Source organism: Panthera onca, chromosome E1 (genome assembly GCF_046562875.1).
Source record: "Panthera onca isolate mPanOnc1 chromosome E1, mPanOnc1 haplotype 2, whole genome shotgun sequence".
NCBI lineage: Eukaryota > Metazoa > Chordata > Mammalia > Carnivora > Felidae > Panthera > Panthera onca.
The window spans coordinates 18,139,200-18,155,693 of NC_138352.1; the positions used below are offsets into that span (position 1 = coordinate 18,139,200).

The following is a 16,494-nucleotide window of genomic DNA, read 5'->3' on the forward strand; positions in this document are numbered from 1 at the left end:
TCTGTGTGCGGCGCCAGGCTTTCCCACAGGGTGTCCTTGGTTCGGGGGAAGCAGGGGCCGCTTCGGGAAGTCAGACCCGGAGCGTGGGGGTGCTTCCGTCTATACCATCACTTAGATGATTTTTGTGTGAAGTCTGGCTCTCCGTACAGAGGAAATACATTTAAGCACAGGTGTATACAGATACATGCTTTTTAAATTGGTGAGAAGAAAACCCTGCATCTATCTAAAAGGAAGCTTACTGGGGCGCCTGGGTGGCTCAGTCGGTTAAGAGTCTGACTCTTGGTTTCAGCTCGGGTCATGATCTCACGGTGTGTGAGTTCGAGCCCTGCATCGGGGCTCCGTGCTGACAGCTCAGAGCCTGCTTGGGATTCTCTCTCTCCCTCCCTCTCCCCCCCTCCCCCACTCTGTCTCTAAAATAAATAAATAAAACTTAAAAAAAAATAAAAGGAAGATTATTGATGAAAAGGTATCCCCCCTCCCCCCACCCCCCATCCACCTCCAATGAGTGGATGGGCTATTTTCCAGCAAATCTCAGCCCCAAAACCAAAAGTAAAAGGAGGGTCTCTACAAGGAGCTTCCTGCTCAGGGCGCACAGCTGCTTGTGGGCCAGATGCCCGGGGCGCTGCAGTGCGCAGACACTGGGGGGGGGACCTCGGGGCGAGGGGGGGGGGGGGAACGGGCGGCAGCACAAGGACAGCCGTCCTGAGAGGCTGGCTCCTGGGGGCCGCTGACGCCACCCACACAGGGCCGGCCGGCCTCTGACCCCGCACAGCGCCTTCCCACAGGGACCTGCAGGCCAGGGGCTGGGCCGCGCGGGGAACCAGTTCCGGGGCGGGGGTAGAAGGGCGAGCCCGGCGCGCAGCCCCACCTCCTCCACGCGCCGCCGCTCCTCCTTCTGCTCCTCGATGCGTCGCTGGCGCTGGTGCAGGAGATGCTTGATGTGCGCCTCGGGGTCCCGCTGCTGCTGCTGCTGCTGCTGCTGCTGCTGCTGCTGCTTCAGAGCCTCCGAGTTGCTCTTATTCTCCTGCTGGAGCCGGAGAAACTCCCGGCGCAGGGTGGACTCCCCGGGCACGTTCATGATGGAGCTGGGGGGCAGGGCAGCCCGGCCGGCACTGGGGTCAGAGCCCGGCCACCGCTCTTGTCCTCGTGGGAGTCTCCGGCCACGGCCAGGGGATGGGACGCGTGCCCACCTGCCTGCCCATGGGGGCCCTGCCGCCCGGATCCCCAGCCTGCGGCCCCCAGTTGCCCCCCCCACCCCCACCCCGCCCCAACCTCCCCCGCTCACTCCCTCCGCCCATTCCACACTCAGGGGTGTCCCACGGCCTCTGCCTCTCTGGCCCACCACCCCACACCAAGGGTCCCCACGCCGGGGGCACTGCTGCCCTCCGACGGGGGTGGAGGGTGGTGGCCCACCTCGGCTCCCCCTCCTCTCCATGGCTGTCGTCTTCCTCCTCGCTGCCACTGTACTCATACTCCGTCTCCTCTGCAGGGGGAGGTCACCGCTGTTTCTTTACCCAGCGTCCCAGATCCCACCCAGGTCTAGGGAAACCTTCGATGGGGATGACCAACACCTGCGGTGTGGAGCTTGGGCCCAGACCCCGCCGGGGGCGGGACGCGGCAGACTGCACACGCGCACTTACGCACGCGCTTCTGCAAGGATGTAGAAGGGTGGCCCTCCCTGGGAAGGTTGCCTGGGATCAGCAGTCAAAGAAGAAAAACCCCACTGGGACTGGAAGTTTGGGAAGGCGGTCTCCGCGGGAAGGAGGAGCCAGGTGGGGGTGCGTCCTGAGACCCGAGACCCAACACTTGGTGCCTCTCTCGCTCGCCCACTGACCCTTCTCGCCTCGCTTCTTGCGGGAGCGGTCGATGTGGTCCTTGAGCTGGATGCGGACCTGGCGCTCTGTGGGCTGGTCACGGATGAAGGGGAACTTGAGCAGCTGTTCCGTGGGTGGGCGGCTCAGGTAGGTTTTGATGAGACACGTGTCGATGAAGTCGATGAACTTCTTAGACCTGGAAATGAAGGGTGCTCACACTGGGAGGGCCCTCTTGGCAGGGGGAGATCACGAGCAGAAGAGGGAAATCACTCATCCAAAAGCCCCCTCGATTTCTCCTGTCTTATCCATGTCCCGACCCTGGGCCCTGGCCCTGCCCCTCTGTGGTGCAGACCCACATCTGGACACAGGGGATAAGGTGGCAGGGGACACTGGGGGTAAAGCTCCTGGGGGATGCAGGGGGTAAGGCAGCAGGGGACACAGCAGGGGACACGGTGGGTAAGGCTAGTGGAGGATGCAGGGGGCAAGGCTAGCAGAGGACACAGGATAAGGCAGCAGGGGACGCAGGGGTAAGGCTGGTTGGGGATGCTGGGGGCAAGGAGGTGCTGGGTGGAGGTGGTGGTGGGGCTTTGTCCAGAGGCCCTCCTTCCCTGACACGCAAACCCCCAGAGACCTACCATTTCTTGGACTTGAGTCTGGGGGGTGGGTTCCGTGGGATGAGGAAGAGGGCTCGCATGGGGTGCATGTCACACAGAGCTGGCACACGGGAGGAACACCATCAGTCCCTCACGCAGCCACGCCAAGAGCCGGAAGGAGCCCTTCCTACCAGCCCTCCCTGCGCTCCCAGACGCCACACTTACGGGGGGCTCCCTCTGCCATCTCGATGGCTGTGATTCCTAGAGACCAGATGTCACTCTACAGAGGGACAGAAGAAGGGACAGGAGCACGTTCCAGACAAGCCTCTTCAGGGCCACGTCTGGGTCCCCACCCCTTCCCCGGGCCAGTCTCCAGCCTGCCCACCCCTCACCACCCACATACCATTACAGCTCGTGTTGTCACCCCGACTTTTGGCCTCCCTACCACCCCCTCTCGCTTCCTGCCCTTGGCAGTCTCCGTGCACCCCACTCTGCTCTGTACCCTGTAATCGTAGGTGGCATCGGGGTTCTCGTCACAGGCGATGACCTCCGGGGCCATCCAGTAGGGGGTTCCGATGAAAGTGTTCCTCCTGCCCACAGTACGGTCCAGCTGAGCACTCACGCCAAAATCCACTGGGAAGACATGGAGGGAGGGGTCACGACAGAGGATCATGCCTGCGCCCCTCGCCCCGGGCCGGGTGCGCCCCGGGGCACCCAGACGTTCTCTGGCCCTTCCCCCCCATCAACGTCTCGTCTCAAAGAGCCTGACCTAATCTCCGTGTTGTGGCAAGACACCCACGTGAAAAGGCCAAGCGACAGGCAGGAGGGGCTGGGCTCCCCCGTCTCCCCGGGGGGCCTACACGGCACCTGTGACATATGGGTGGCGGGGCCCCTCGGGGGAGATGAGGAAGGGCAGGAGAGAGACTCCCAGCCTGCAGGTGGTTAGACCTGAGCCATCAGAGGAAATAGAGGGGCCTCCCCTTCTGTCCTGGAGGTCCCGGGGCCCCATTCGCCTCAGGAGGGAGCGACCTACCCAGCTTGACCTCGGCGTTCTCTGTCAGCAGCACGTTCTGCCCCTTGATGTCTCGATGGATCACCTTGTGGGCGTGGAGATGGGCTAGGCCCTGGGGCGGGACAGTGGGGAGGTGAGCCTCGGTGCCGGAGGATGTGGACGAGAGCCAAGGAGCGGGGCAGGCACCCGCATGGACAGGGCCGGGTGGAAGGCGCAGCAGCCCCCGCCACCCCGGAGCCCAAGCGCAGGCTGGGTTTTCACAGGGAGCGTCCTCAGAGTGGTGGCCCCCGAGAGTCCCCGGCAGCCGCGGGGCCACCGGCAAAGGGGCAGGCTTGTCCCCCCGGCCGCCTGAGATCACGCCAAAGCTGGGGCCCTGTCCATCCCTGCCCCCCTCGGCCACCGCTGCTCGGAAAGGATGCCGCCGCGGGGCCTCCCGTGCAGGGAAGGCCCGGGTGTGGGCAGAAGGGCCAGCTGGGGCCTCACCCGGAGGATCTCCCTGCAGATGTAGGCGATACAGTCCTCCTTCAGGGCGTTCCCTTTTGTGTTCTTCACCAGGTCTGTCACGGAGCCAGCGCCGCAGAACTCCATCACCAGCTACGGCCCAGGAGCGCCGGAGGGAAAAGCACCGGTCAGGCAAGGCGTCCCCCCGCCGGCCTCCCGGGGGGGAGGACCCCAGGGCCCCAGCCGATGTGAGCCGCAGAGCAGGGGTAGGAGACTGCTCACAGAGGCCACAGGCTCCCCGAGGTTAGGAGAGGAAAAGGCAACACCGGGGGAAAGACAGGCCGGGTCCCAAGTAGGAGCCCAAGGAACCGGGGATGCGGCACACAAAATGACACGCACGTGCGTGTTTTCCTTGAGGAGCACCCAATGTGTGCACCAGGCCCCCGCTGGGACGCATAACCCCCAAACTAGAACTCCCTGGCGTGGAGGTTGGCAACCTTGGCCATGGAGCTGATAATTTACATTTTTAAATGGTTAAAAAAAAAAATCGAAAAACGAAGCATACAAAATTCAAAGTTTAGCATCCTAAATAAAGGCTTCTGGGAATACAGCGACATTCCTGTTCCCATTCGTTTATGCACTGCCTGTGGCTGCTTTCCCGGTTCAGCGGCCAGGCTGAGTGGCTGGGACAGAGACCGTATGATGCGCAGAGCCCCAAACATCTACTCTCCGGCCCTTCACAGAAAGTCGGCCACAGCCTGACCCAGAGACAAGCAAGGGGCTAAGGACCAGCGATTCTCCAGGTCCGCCAGAGACGAAGCAGTGCGGGGGGCCCGCCAGAGAGCTGCAGGGGGAAAGCTGGTGAGACTCCAGCACAGAGGCAGGGGCCAAATCAGTCCCCTGGGGACTCGGACGCCTGTTCAAGTGCTTCCCTGCACGTTTTCCAAAAGCCACGTGCAGCGCAGAAGGAGGCCGGCCGGACATATACACTTGCAAGTGCGAGAAAGGTCACTCGCGTGCCTAGCGCCCCGGCCTGGGCCTCGCCCTCTACCAAGCTCAGGGAAGCGGGCTGGGGCGGGGGAAGGACGGTGTCCATCGCGCCCGGAAGGGGGCGCCCAGCCCAGCGCCCCCAGTCCTCCGTGACATCACCCTCACGGCCGGCAGGTAAACACACAGGAAGTGTTGCTCACCTCGCTCTGTGTGCACAGTCTGTGTGAGTGTCTCTAAAAAGACTAAGTGCCTTGGAAGCAGGGACCGTGACTCGCGTCTCTCCGTGCAGGGTACACAGAAGGTGCTCAATAAGTACTTGTCTGGCAACTGGTGGGAGGGGGGACCTAGCACCAGCTTTAAGCTCCCCACGGCCGCCACCAGGCTCCCTGGCGCTCTCCCCTAGGGGCCGGGCTGGGCAGCAGGAAGGGTGAGGCCGGGAAGAGGCCCGGGCTGGGGAGGGCAATGACTCTCAGGAATGTTCTGGGCCAGGAGGGAACACGGGGGAGGCCCAAAGGGGCCTCCGCAAGCTCCGGGTGGATTAATCGCCCAGGAGGGCCTGTGCACTGCCAGGAGGGCCTGAAGCTGGAAGCACAGGCGTCTGGGGCTGCTGCTCTCGCGGGGGGCTGGGTACCGGGGCAGGACGGACGGGCGCACCCGCTCCCCCAGCCCCTGCTTGTTGCCACCTAGTAAGCACGTGCCGCACACAGGGCGCGGTGCCGGTCAGGACAGAAGTGTGGGCAAACCCCAGGACGCTGCCCCCCAGACACGCAGTGGAAGAGAGGCGGCAACACGCGAGGCACCACGCGCATCTCACCCAGAGCTGGTCGTCGTTTCCGGGGGGGCTCTTCTTTATGAAGGCCCCGTAGTAGGTGGCGATGTTGCGGTGGTGAGAGTACTTCTTTAGCATGTTGATCTCCTGCTTGATCTCCTCCTCCTCGTCCTGTAAGTGGGAGGGGGTCAGCCCACGGGCCCCCAGCCCTTCCCAGCGCCCCCACTCTCCCTGGGCCCCCACCGCCCCTACCTCCGTGACGTCCATGACCTTGATGGCAGCCAGCTGCCCAGTCTTGACGTGCCGACCCTGCGGGACAGAGAGCCGGGAGTGGAGGGTGTGGGTCCACATCCAGGGAGGGCTGGATTCTGGGAGAGGCCACACCTTTTGGCTGTTTCTGTCTTACGCAGTGTCCCTGTGGTACCGGACCCCTTCACTTATGGGTCGGTCACAGGGGCAGACAGGGCTCCAAGGACAAAAAGCGCTACGCTGGGTAGAGATCCAGGGTCTCCCGCCTACAATAGCTGAGGGAGGAGAGTGGGATTCACCTATGCTTTGCTGTGGCCTCCCCGGCGTGGATTTGCCACAGTCTGAAGGATAGAGCAGTGAGTCAGAGATCCTCTCCTCCCTGGGAGGGGGCTGGAGGGGGCTGGAGGGGGCTGAATGAGGGCTCTGCCTCTCTGGCAACTTCTATGCAGGACAAAAGCACCTGGTTTCCCACCCCGCCCCCTCTGCCCAGGAAGACTTCCCCAGAATCTCCCCTACTCCGTTTTTTAGTAGTACTGACAGGGAAGAATAAAGACAGAGTTGAGACTGGAGGGAATCTCGGGGAAACAGAGAAGACTGGCTGACGTGCGTCGATGCCCCATCACCAGTGTGAGTGGGAAAGTAACTTCTAGAGCGCGTCCCTGCCATTCCCCCTCCCCCCAGCCTTCTGACGTTCCTAGCAGAAGCCTTGGACAGGAAGGTCCAAGCCCTCCCAGGGAAGGGCAGGGTGGGGGGAGGCAGCCCCTTGTGGGGACGGACATGGGTATGGCCAGCCCGTGGATTATCTTTATCCTCAGCAGTCATTTGAGACCCCAAGCCCAGAGAGGCAGTAGAGAACAGAGCTACTCTTGCCATGGCAACGACCAGGCAAGAGATGGGTGAACCGGGGATGCCTTTTCCCCAAAGCTTACAGGGTGGTCCCCGTGACCCCTGCGACACAGGGACGTGTGAACGGGCTCAGCTCCCTGCTGGGGCCTGTGCCCTCAGGGCCTCCAGCTCTGGGGCAGCACCCTCCCTGGACTCATCTGCCGGGCGGGCAGTCTCCCCCCTCCAAGGGTGCCGCCAGGCTAACGCTACAGGCAGCCGGTGGGGAGATGCTACTTTGTGTGGGGGAGAGGGGTGGCGGCTTCGGGAGCTCAGGCACACCACTTCCGCCCAGGAGGCCCCGGAGCTCCACCAACTGCAAGGCTGGGTCTCCCTGCGGCCTTGGGAGCAGCCAACCTACAGCCTCGCTGAGTCCCCAGGGGAGCGCCCCGGCCCGCGCCCCTGCCCGCACCCACCCGGTACCAGGCCTGCTCCCGCAGCACCCAGCACGTCTGCGCTCGCCACACAGGCCAGCGAAAACAGCCCCCCTCCTGGGCTCCCCTCCCCCGTCATTGTTACCCTCTCTCCCCGCGCCCCTCCCCTCCCCACCCAGATCCCCAGACCTACGGTCCACTTCTGTCACCGTCCCGACAGGGCCCCGCGGACGACGGGCACCCTCCCACACGTGAGTCTCACCTTGTACACCTGCCCGTAAGTTCCATTGCCCACAACCTCCACCAGTTCAAAGATTCCAGCGGGGTCCTGCAGGGAGGGGGACGAGAGGGGGAGAAGGAGGAAGCGTCAGGGCCTCAGAAGGGGACTATGAGCCAGAGCGGGGAAGAGGGATCCAGTGGGAAGAGGGCACCCTGGTATACTACGAAGGGCCTCGGGGGAACCCCGACGGCCAGCTGCGCTTTTCCTGGGCTGGTTCAGAGTTCACGTTCTAGAGGAAAAGTCAGAAGAAGGTGAGAGAAAATGGACGTTGGGGACCAGGTGGCTTTCCAGACGTGCTCCTGACTTCACGCTCAGTGACACGCTGAGTCTGTGGCCTCACGTGCAAAGCGGGGGCGCCCGAGGACGCGCCCCCGGAGCTGGGGTCAATTTGAAGCGAGGCGACGCCCATGAAAAGCCTGAGCCCCTGCCTGGCACGGAGCACGTGTGCAATGGGAGTTAATCGGCACTGTTATTTCACTTTGTAGAAGCAGGGCCGGGGAAAGCCAGCGGGGGGCCGGATTCGAGAGCCTCCCTCCTGGGTCCCTGTCCCTTTTCTTCCCCGTCCTGAGACCCAGGGCTTCTGGGCCGGGGCTGGGGGCACTCTCGGGGAGAGCAGGTGACAGCGAGAGGGCCTCCAGGAGGGGCGGTGGGGACGCGCGGCACTCTCAGTCCCCGCTTTCCGGAGCCAGCGGTGCCAGGAGAGGCACGGGGCTCAGACAAAGCCTCCACAGAGGCTCACGGCCCGCGGGACCACAGCTGCTGGGCGGCCGCCCGCACCCCCGCCGGCGGGACTCGATTCGGAGCGGGAGGCTGGGCGCGCCAGCCCGAGGGGCCCCACACGCGGGGAGGACGTCACGAGAAGAGCCGGGCCGGGGCCTCTGTGCCGACAACCCGAAAAGGATACGACCCGAAACTCCTTTCGCCCCGACTCTGAAAACCAAGCTAGGATTTCTGGAAAACCAAACGCAAGAGCCCCTCACCCTTGGTCCACTGCCATCAGCAGGGAGACACCAGCCCGAGGCCCCCGCAGAGCATCCACACCGACCTCCCTGGTCACAGCGTGCGCCACCGTGTCCCGGAGCCGGAAGAAAGGGAAGCAGCGAGCGCAGCCCGGGGCCGACGGCACATCCCGACCGCTCGGGTCGTCCGCGGGGCAGGGCTGCCCCTCCCCTCGGGGCCGCGCTGACCGGCCCGGGATGTCGTGGCTCTGTGTGGCCGAAACCAAAACCACACCAACAAGGCAACCTCGACCGGGTCTCAAACAAACAGCGGGCCCACGGGAGACGGACAAGCTGTCACCGTGGGGGGACCAACGCCAGGTCTGTCTGAACCGAGACGTGCGAGGAGACCGGGCCCCGTTCTCTCGAGCGCCCGCAGCTCCACGCTCGGGGAGGGGGCCCCGCAGCCCCCAGGACGGGCTCACCCGCGCTGGCACCTCCGACCTCTGCCTGTGGGCAGGTCCCCGCTTCCGACACGGACGGAGACGGCAAGACGGGTGCTCCTCAGCCAATGGGAAGCACGATGCCCCCACGAGTCCGACCACTGTACCGCGAACACCTCAAACCGGCACAGACAGAGCTCATCTCGGACCCCGACCCACCTCCTCCTCACGTGTGTGGGAGACACAGGGGTATGAAAGCCACCCTTGAGGTCAGACACAGTGTCCGGGTTTGCGGTTCCAAGCCCCTTTCCTGACCCACAAACCAGGACGGCCGCACCTGCTGGGAAGGGTCGTTCCGAGAATCAGGTCGAGACCAGGCATGTGACACGCAGTCACGGTGCCCGACAGCTTGCACGGAACATGCTCGGGAGGCTGTCCCTTCTCCGCCTGTCAACGGCGGCACCGTTTTCCACACCGGTCACCCTGTCCTTCCTCCCCTCCTCTCAGTCCCGCCCCGGCCCCGGGCTCCTGCCTCCCGGTCCCCTCCAGCTCCCGGAACAGAGTCCCGACACCTCCATGCCGGTTGCGCTGCCCCCATCGGTAGCCAGCTGGTGGATAATTTCCGAGGCTGGGTCTGTGCCCGCCCTGGGCCGGGCTGGGCCCTGAGCAGGGAGATCTGTAAGGCAGCTGTCCCTTGCTTCTCTCACCTGTTAAACGTTTACCAAGCACAGATAATCCAGGGTGGCGACCCCCCAGCGGACACAACAGGAGGCCAACACACAAGAAGCACGGAGGGTCCCCGATGGACCCGCAGTCGACAGGCCAAGTGCCCCAAGGCAGCGGTGCGGATTTTATGCCAGAAGAACGCTGTGGGCTGTCCAGGCTTCGAGAAGCTTCCAGTGGAGCGGAGGCTCCTGCAGAGCAACCTTCCAGGAGGACGCGGGCACTGACCGGTTCGGGGCGTCGGACTGGGAAAAGGTCCCTCTCACAGCCTCAGGGACAGCCATCAGTCAGGCCTGGCACGTCCCACAGGCTCCTGGAGGAGACCACACTGGGTGGAGTGGACAGGAAGGAGGAACAGAGGAGCTGAGGCTGGCCTCTGAGGAACAGTTGTGCATCCCCACGGGGATAGCAGGACAGCCTGGGGGGAGCACGCCTGGGGGGAGCACCGGGAACATCCGTGTGGCCAGAGGGGCTGCGGGTGAGGGGCAGCGGAGCCCAGGGGCACAGCAGCCCCTGGGGAAGCCTGGCCAAGAGGAAGGGATCAGGTGACAGGCAGCAGGGCAGACAAATGGTTGTGGAGACAGGAAGGCGTCTCATGCCCGCGGAGGAAGAAGACAGAGAGACGGGACCGATGAGGCGCGCTGGATGGGTCTCTTGGGGCCCGTGAGGGCGTGTGTGTCCGTATACATCCCCACCTTGTGTAGACGGCACGCCCCACGGGCTTACAGTGGTGACGCAACACAAGTCTGGCTTCTCCCCGACGCACACACCCGAGGATTCAGAAGGCACAGTTCAAGTGGGATTCCTGCACTGATCTGGCCTCACACGCGGGCCCTTGGAACGTGCCTTGTCCGCGTGCTCAGTCACTCTCTTCGCTGGGGATCCGGAGGACCCTCCGGAGGAGGTGCTCTGCTCCTGGGGAGCACCAGCCAGTCCCGGCCCCTGCACGCAGGCCCAGCCCCATGACGACACTGCTGGAGGCCTCCTCCAGCTCTTCCTCTCGGTGCTCACACTCAGGTGGGGGCCCGGATAGGGAGGAGAAGCTGGGGAAGAGAGGCCTACACAGGGTGTCCGGGGTGCGGGCTCTCAAATGTCACGGTACAGGAGAATCACTTGGGAACGGACTCCTAGGATCTGGCTCCAGGGGCTCTGGTTTAGCACACAGGCCTGGGGGGAGGAGCAGAATCTGTACATTTAAGAGATGCCTGCCCCCCCCCGCCGCCCCTCCCGGGGGTTCTAACACACTCCGAGAAGCTGCGCCTCAGGGAGGTACTGGCAGGGGACGGGGTGTGGGGTCCCCGGTAGCAGTAGGTCTGCGTGACCTCGGGCGGCAGCGCGGGCAGCATCTCTGCGCCACGAACTGATGAACGACTGCCCTCCCGTGATGGCCCCTCAGCCCCTCCGTCCTCACACCAGCCCTGCCTACAAATGACCTTTTCCTGTCAGCCAAGCCAAATCCCGCTGTTTTCAGGAAGTCCTCCCTGAAAGTCTTCCCAAGCTATCCCACCCATGAATTCCGACTTCGATGTCACGGTGGAGACGGTGAGATTTAAGTTTCTCAAGAACAGGACTAAGGGGACGTGCATTTTTAAAAAAATAATCTGAGAGTAAGACGAGGTTGTCAACTCTTGCCATTTCTATTCAATGTTACACTGGTGGTTCTCGCCAGGGTGATTAGGAAAGAAAAAATAAAAGGCATCCAGGTTGGAAAATAAGAAGGGAAACTGTCTCTGTGTGCAGATAACATAATCAAGGGTGCAAAAATTCCAAGGAATCTACTAAAAATCTACTAGAACTAATCAATGAATTCAGCAAGGTTGCAGGATATAAGACTAATAAACAAAAACCAACTGTATTTCTATGTACTACAATGAGTAACCCAAAAATGAAATTAAGAAATCAACTCCATTCATACTAGCATCCAGAAGAACACATTTAGCCAAAGTGTCAGACACGTGCACTGAAAACTATAGACATTGTTGGAATAAGTTAAAGACTTACGTAAACAGAAAGATTTCCCACGTTCATGGATCAGAACGCTTAATATTGTTAGTATCTATAGATTCGATGCACTTCTATCAAAATCCCAGTGGGCATTTTTGCAGAAACTGACCAGCTTATCCTAAAAATCCTATGGAAATGCAAGGGATCCAGAAGACACAAACAATCTTGAAAAAGAACCAAGTTGGAAGACTCACGCTTCCCGATTTCAAAACTGACTACATAGGCACAGCGATAAAGACAGTGTGGCACTGGCATAACGATGGACATATAGATCAATGGACTGGAACTAAAGAATCCAAAAATTAACTCTTGAGTTTGTGGTCAGTTGATTTTCAACAAGAGTACCAAGTCATTCCACAGTCTTTTCAACAAATGATGCTGGGGCAACTGAGTGTCCACATACAAAAGAATGACACTGGATCCCTACCTCATACCATAGACAAATATTAACGCAAAATGGATCACAAACCTAAAAATATAAGAGCTAAAATCATAGAAATCTTTTTTTTTCCCCTGCCCCCTAACACCACAGAAACCTTAAAAGAGAACACAGGAGTAAATTTTTATGACCTTGGATCAGGCAATGGTTTCTTACAAATGACACCAAAAGCATAAACAACAACAAAAACCATAAATTGGATTTCCTCAAAATTTAAAACTTTTGAGCTTCAAAGGACACCAACAAGAAAGTGAAAAGACAACCCACATAATGAGAGAAAACATTTTAAATTATGTATCAGATGGCCACCTGGGTGGCTCAGTTGGCTAAGCATCTGACTTCGGCTCAGGTCATGATCTCATGGTTCATGAGTTTGAGCCTCAGCTCAGAGCCTGGAGCCTCCTTCGGATTCTGTCTCCCCCTCTGTGCCCCTCCCCGACTTGTGCACGCACACACACGCCCACTCTCTCTCCCTCTCTCAGAAATAATACATGAATCAGCTTCAAATAAATGAATGAATAAATGAAAAAATAAATATCAGATAAGGGACTTGTAACCAGAATACAAAAAGGACTCCTTAAGAATAAAATAATAAAAAGACAACCCAAGTAAAAAGTAGGCAAAGGAGGGCACCTGGGTGGCTCAAACGTCCAACTTTGGCTCAGGTCACGATCTCACGGTTTGTGGGTTTGAGCCCCATGTCGGGCTCTGTGCTGACAGCTCGGAGCCTGGAGCCTGCTTCAGATTCTCCCTCTCTCTCTGTCCCTCCCCTGCTCACACACACACACACGCTCACACACTCTCTCTCTCTCAAAAATAAATGATTAAAAGTTAAAAAAAAAAAAAAAAAAAGCGGGCAAAGGATCTGAATAGACATTTCTCCAAGGATCTACAGTGTGACCAATAAGCACCCAAACAGATGTTCAGCATCATTAGCCACACACGGCCACTAATGGGCTAACTCAAAAGGACGGACAGCGACACGCACTGGCGAGGATGTGGAGAACTTGGAGCCCTGGTGGGAACGTAAAACGGTGCAGCTACTTTGGGAAACAGTCTGGCAGTTCCACAAAATGTAAGACAGAAAGTTCCCACATGACTCAGCAAGTAGACGTCCCAGAGAACGGAAAACGTATGTACACACAGGAATCTGTACACGTAGTGTTCACGTGACTGTTACTCGCAGCAGCCAAGAAGCGGCAATAACCCAATGTCCATCAGCCGGTGAACGGATAAATAGCCATGCAACAGGATATTATTTGGCAACGAAAAGGTACGAAACAGTGACCCACACCACAACGTGGACGACCGCTGCAAACGCGCTAAGTGGAAGAAGCCGGTCGCAAGGCCCCGTGTTGAATGGCTCCGTTTGTGTGCAATGTCAATGGCAGGCAAATCCGTAGGGGCAGAAAGTAGTGGCGGCTTCCGGGAGCAGGGGAACGGTGGGGACTCCCAGCGGGCACGGGACTTCACTTGGGGCTGATAACGCTCTGACATTGGACTGTGGCGACAGCAAGTCTGTGAATCCACCAAAGTCTACTTCACGGAATCCTGTGCTATGTGAGCTCTGTGTCGATAAAGCTGGGGTGCCCGGCTGGCTCAGGCAGAAGAACATGGGACTCTAGATCTCAGGGTCGGGAGTCTGAGCCCCACGCTGGGCACAGGGATTACTTCATAAAAACAAAACACAATTAAAAAAAAAAAACAATCTGATGAGCATGTCCCACGGCACTCAACAGACTGTTTTGATCGGGGACGGTTTCCACACGAAGAAAGTAACCCTACAAACGTGGGAGGGGGCCCTCAAAGTGCTCTTGGTCTGGTAACACATACGGAGTCCTGAGCCAAGCACAGAAAATGATAAAATCTACATGATTCAGAGTTAGGGAACTCGGTTCCCGTTTTTGGCTCTGCTGCTAAGAGGCTGTGTGTCTGGGGGTAAGTCACTTAAGCTCTCTGGGGTCCCCACCAACAAGAGAAGAAAACACTCCGGCTCGCTCTCTATGGTTCTAAATGCTCAAGTCCACACCCCACAAAGCTGTCAACCTAATGACTATGTCATCACTTCCTCCCCGTGCGCCAGGGTCTGTGCTGGGCTCAGGAAAACAGCGGTGAATGAAATGAGGTGGTCTTTGCCACGAGGTTGCTGACAGTCTGAGGGGGGAGGCAAACGCTTTAATTATAAGCGAGGGGCTTGTCTGTGCCACAGACACATCAGGGCACTAGGACAACACCCTTCCCAAGTCCAGGAGTTCAGGGAGGGGCTCTAGTGAGGGCAGCAGGGTCTAAGAGCCTTCCGGTGCTCTCCTACGGGCAGGGGACGCTATCACCTGTCCCTTCCGTGTGGCCCTTACCCGTCCCGCTTACACGTCTGTCTCAGACACCTGTCTCGCGGCCCACTCTTCCCACAGCCCTTTAACAATTAAGTAGCTGGCAACCTGGCATCTTCGTTCTTCCTGGCGCTGCTGAGGGCTCTGGAAGTACAGGGTCATGACAGACGTGGAGGAAGGTGCTGGTGGCTCGCTCGAGTCACGGGTGAAGGGGGTTTGGAACAAGTGTGTTTCCTGCCCGGAGTCGAGTACAGCCAGAAAGTGGCAGAGCCGAGCTCTGCCCTAAAAACTTTTGACTCCGAGGCCTGCGTTGCCCTGCTCAGAGCTCCTTTGCCTGAGGGACCATGTTCCCAACCATTTGGTCTCATTTCTTTGCTCTTTAAAGCTTTAAGTAATACCTACACCCAACGTGGGGTTCCAACTGACGACCCTGAGATCAACAGTCACACGTTCCCCACCGGCTGGGCCGGCCAGGTACCCCCCGATTTGGTTCCTTCCTTCCCCGAGTCACAGCTCCTGGCCCTCAGCCGGGTTCCCGACCCAAGGTAGGCAGTCCAAGGCCACAGAGAAAAGACACGCTGGGGCGGACCTCCCGCACCAGCCGTTCCCCGACCAGGACCCAGAGGGAACACGCCAGACGGCACACGGAGACAGGGCTGGAGAGGCCGTGAGCAGGTCAGACGCGGGAACGCGGAGGCTGTTAGTGGGAGGAGGGCCCCCGAGAACAGGGCAGAGTGGAGGGGGTGGAAGTGAGGACAGGACGCCCGATGGATTCCAGCTGTCCCCTGGTGTCACCAGGAACCCGGAACCACCCCCGGAGCCAAAACAGCGGCTGTGCCGCATCAGACCGCAGTGAGATTCTGGACTGAAAGGCGGTGAAAATTACTCCTGGTGGCCAGCCCCGCTCCACGAGCCTTACACGTACCGAGTAACTGAACCCCACGGGACTGCAGGACACGGAAGCCGCTGTCGTTTCCGGCCGACAGATGAGGAAACGGAGGCTCGGGGAAGGGAAGCCACTTGTCCAAAGGCAAGCAGCTGACGGGCTCCGGAGCCCGTGACGCAGCCTTCCCTCGATCCGACCTGGCCCCGAGCCAGCGGGACCCCATCGCTACTCGTCACATGGTTACGTGTCTCATCTCCCGCCCGGGACAGAAGCTCTTTACGGGTGGAACACCGCTCGGGGGGTACGCGGGCGCCACGCCGGACGGGCCTGAGTGAAAAGGCCTCACACGCGGGACCACAGCGGACTCTGAACACGCGCGTGAAGCACGCGGGCCCCGCACCCGCGGATTTCTTCCGTGAACAGAGGCCAGCACTGGAAATGCGTTTTCTCTCCCGTATGCTTTCTTTTTTTCTTTTCTTTTCTTTTTAACGTTTTTTATTTATTTTTGAGACAGAGAGAGACACAGCATGAACGGGGGAGGGGCAGAGAGAGAGGGAAACACAGAATCGGAAGCAGGCTCCAGGCTCTGAGCCATCAGCCCAGAGCCCGACGCGGGGCTCGAACTCGCGGACCACGAGATCGTGACCTGAGCTGAAGTCGGACGCTTAACCGACTGAGCCACCCAGGCGCCCCTCCCGTATGCTTTCTTTCTCGCAGCGCACAATCCCCTGACCGTGGGTCGCTAAGGCTTGCAGTGGAAGCAGGCCATCGGTGGTTAAGTTTGCGGGGAGGCCGAGACCACGCAGATCTGGGGCTGCGGGCGTCCGTGCCCCGGGCACCCTGGCGGGCCAGGGTCGGCCGCACGTTGCTGCACGGTGAGGGCGCAGACTTACCGTCTGCGCTCTTTCCCTCGCAAGAGCTTCTGTGCTGAAGCCTTTCTCACCTTCCATGTTTTACAAACGTTAACGTGCGGCGCCTGGGGGGCTGGGTCAGTCAAGCCTCCAACTTCAGCTCAGGTCACCATCTGGCAGTTCGTGGGTTTGAGCCCCGCGTCGGGCTCTGCACTGACAGCCCGGAGCCTGCTTCAGATTCTGTGGTCTCCCTCTCTCTCTCTGCCCCTCCCCTGCTCACGCTCTGTCTCTATCCTGTCCCTCAAAAATAAACAAACATTAAAAAATTAAAAAAAAAAAAAAAATGGGGCGCCTGGGTGGCTCAGTCGGTTAAATGTCCGACTTCGGCTCAGGTCATGATCTCGCGGTCCGTGAGTTCGAGCCCCGCGTCGGGCTCTGTGCTGACAGCTCAGAGCCTGGAGCCTGTTTCAGATTCT

The 16,494-nt window shown here is 59.7% G+C and overlaps 1 protein-coding gene across 11 annotated transcripts in view; it reads right to left on the reverse strand.

Moving 5' to 3' along the window:
• Positions 1 to 16,494, reverse strand: part of MINK1 (misshapen like kinase 1) — a 44,241-nt gene that overhangs the window by 8,205 nt on the left and 19,542 nt on the right. For all 11 annotated transcript variants that reach the window (XM_060647569.3, XM_060647565.3, XM_060647566.3 and 8 more), the window contains exons 2-12: positions 7,387 to 7,452; positions 5,872 to 5,928; positions 5,665 to 5,790; positions 3,903 to 4,013; positions 3,441 to 3,531; positions 2,910 to 3,040; positions 2,633 to 2,687; positions 2,450 to 2,528; positions 1,835 to 2,010; positions 1,414 to 1,483; positions 869 to 1,085 (exon numbers count right to left, since the gene is read on the reverse strand). In XM_060647569.3, the coding sequence (XP_060503552.3) occupies positions 869 to 1,085; positions 1,414 to 1,483; positions 1,835 to 2,010; positions 2,450 to 2,528; positions 2,633 to 2,687; positions 2,910 to 3,040; positions 3,441 to 3,531; positions 3,903 to 4,013; positions 5,665 to 5,790; positions 5,872 to 5,928; positions 7,387 to 7,452 (1,179 nt within the window). The remainder of the gene's footprint in view (positions 1 to 868; positions 1,086 to 1,413; positions 1,484 to 1,834; positions 2,011 to 2,449; positions 2,529 to 2,632; positions 2,688 to 2,909; positions 3,041 to 3,440; positions 3,532 to 3,902; positions 4,014 to 5,664; positions 5,791 to 5,871; positions 5,929 to 7,386; positions 7,453 to 16,494) is intronic.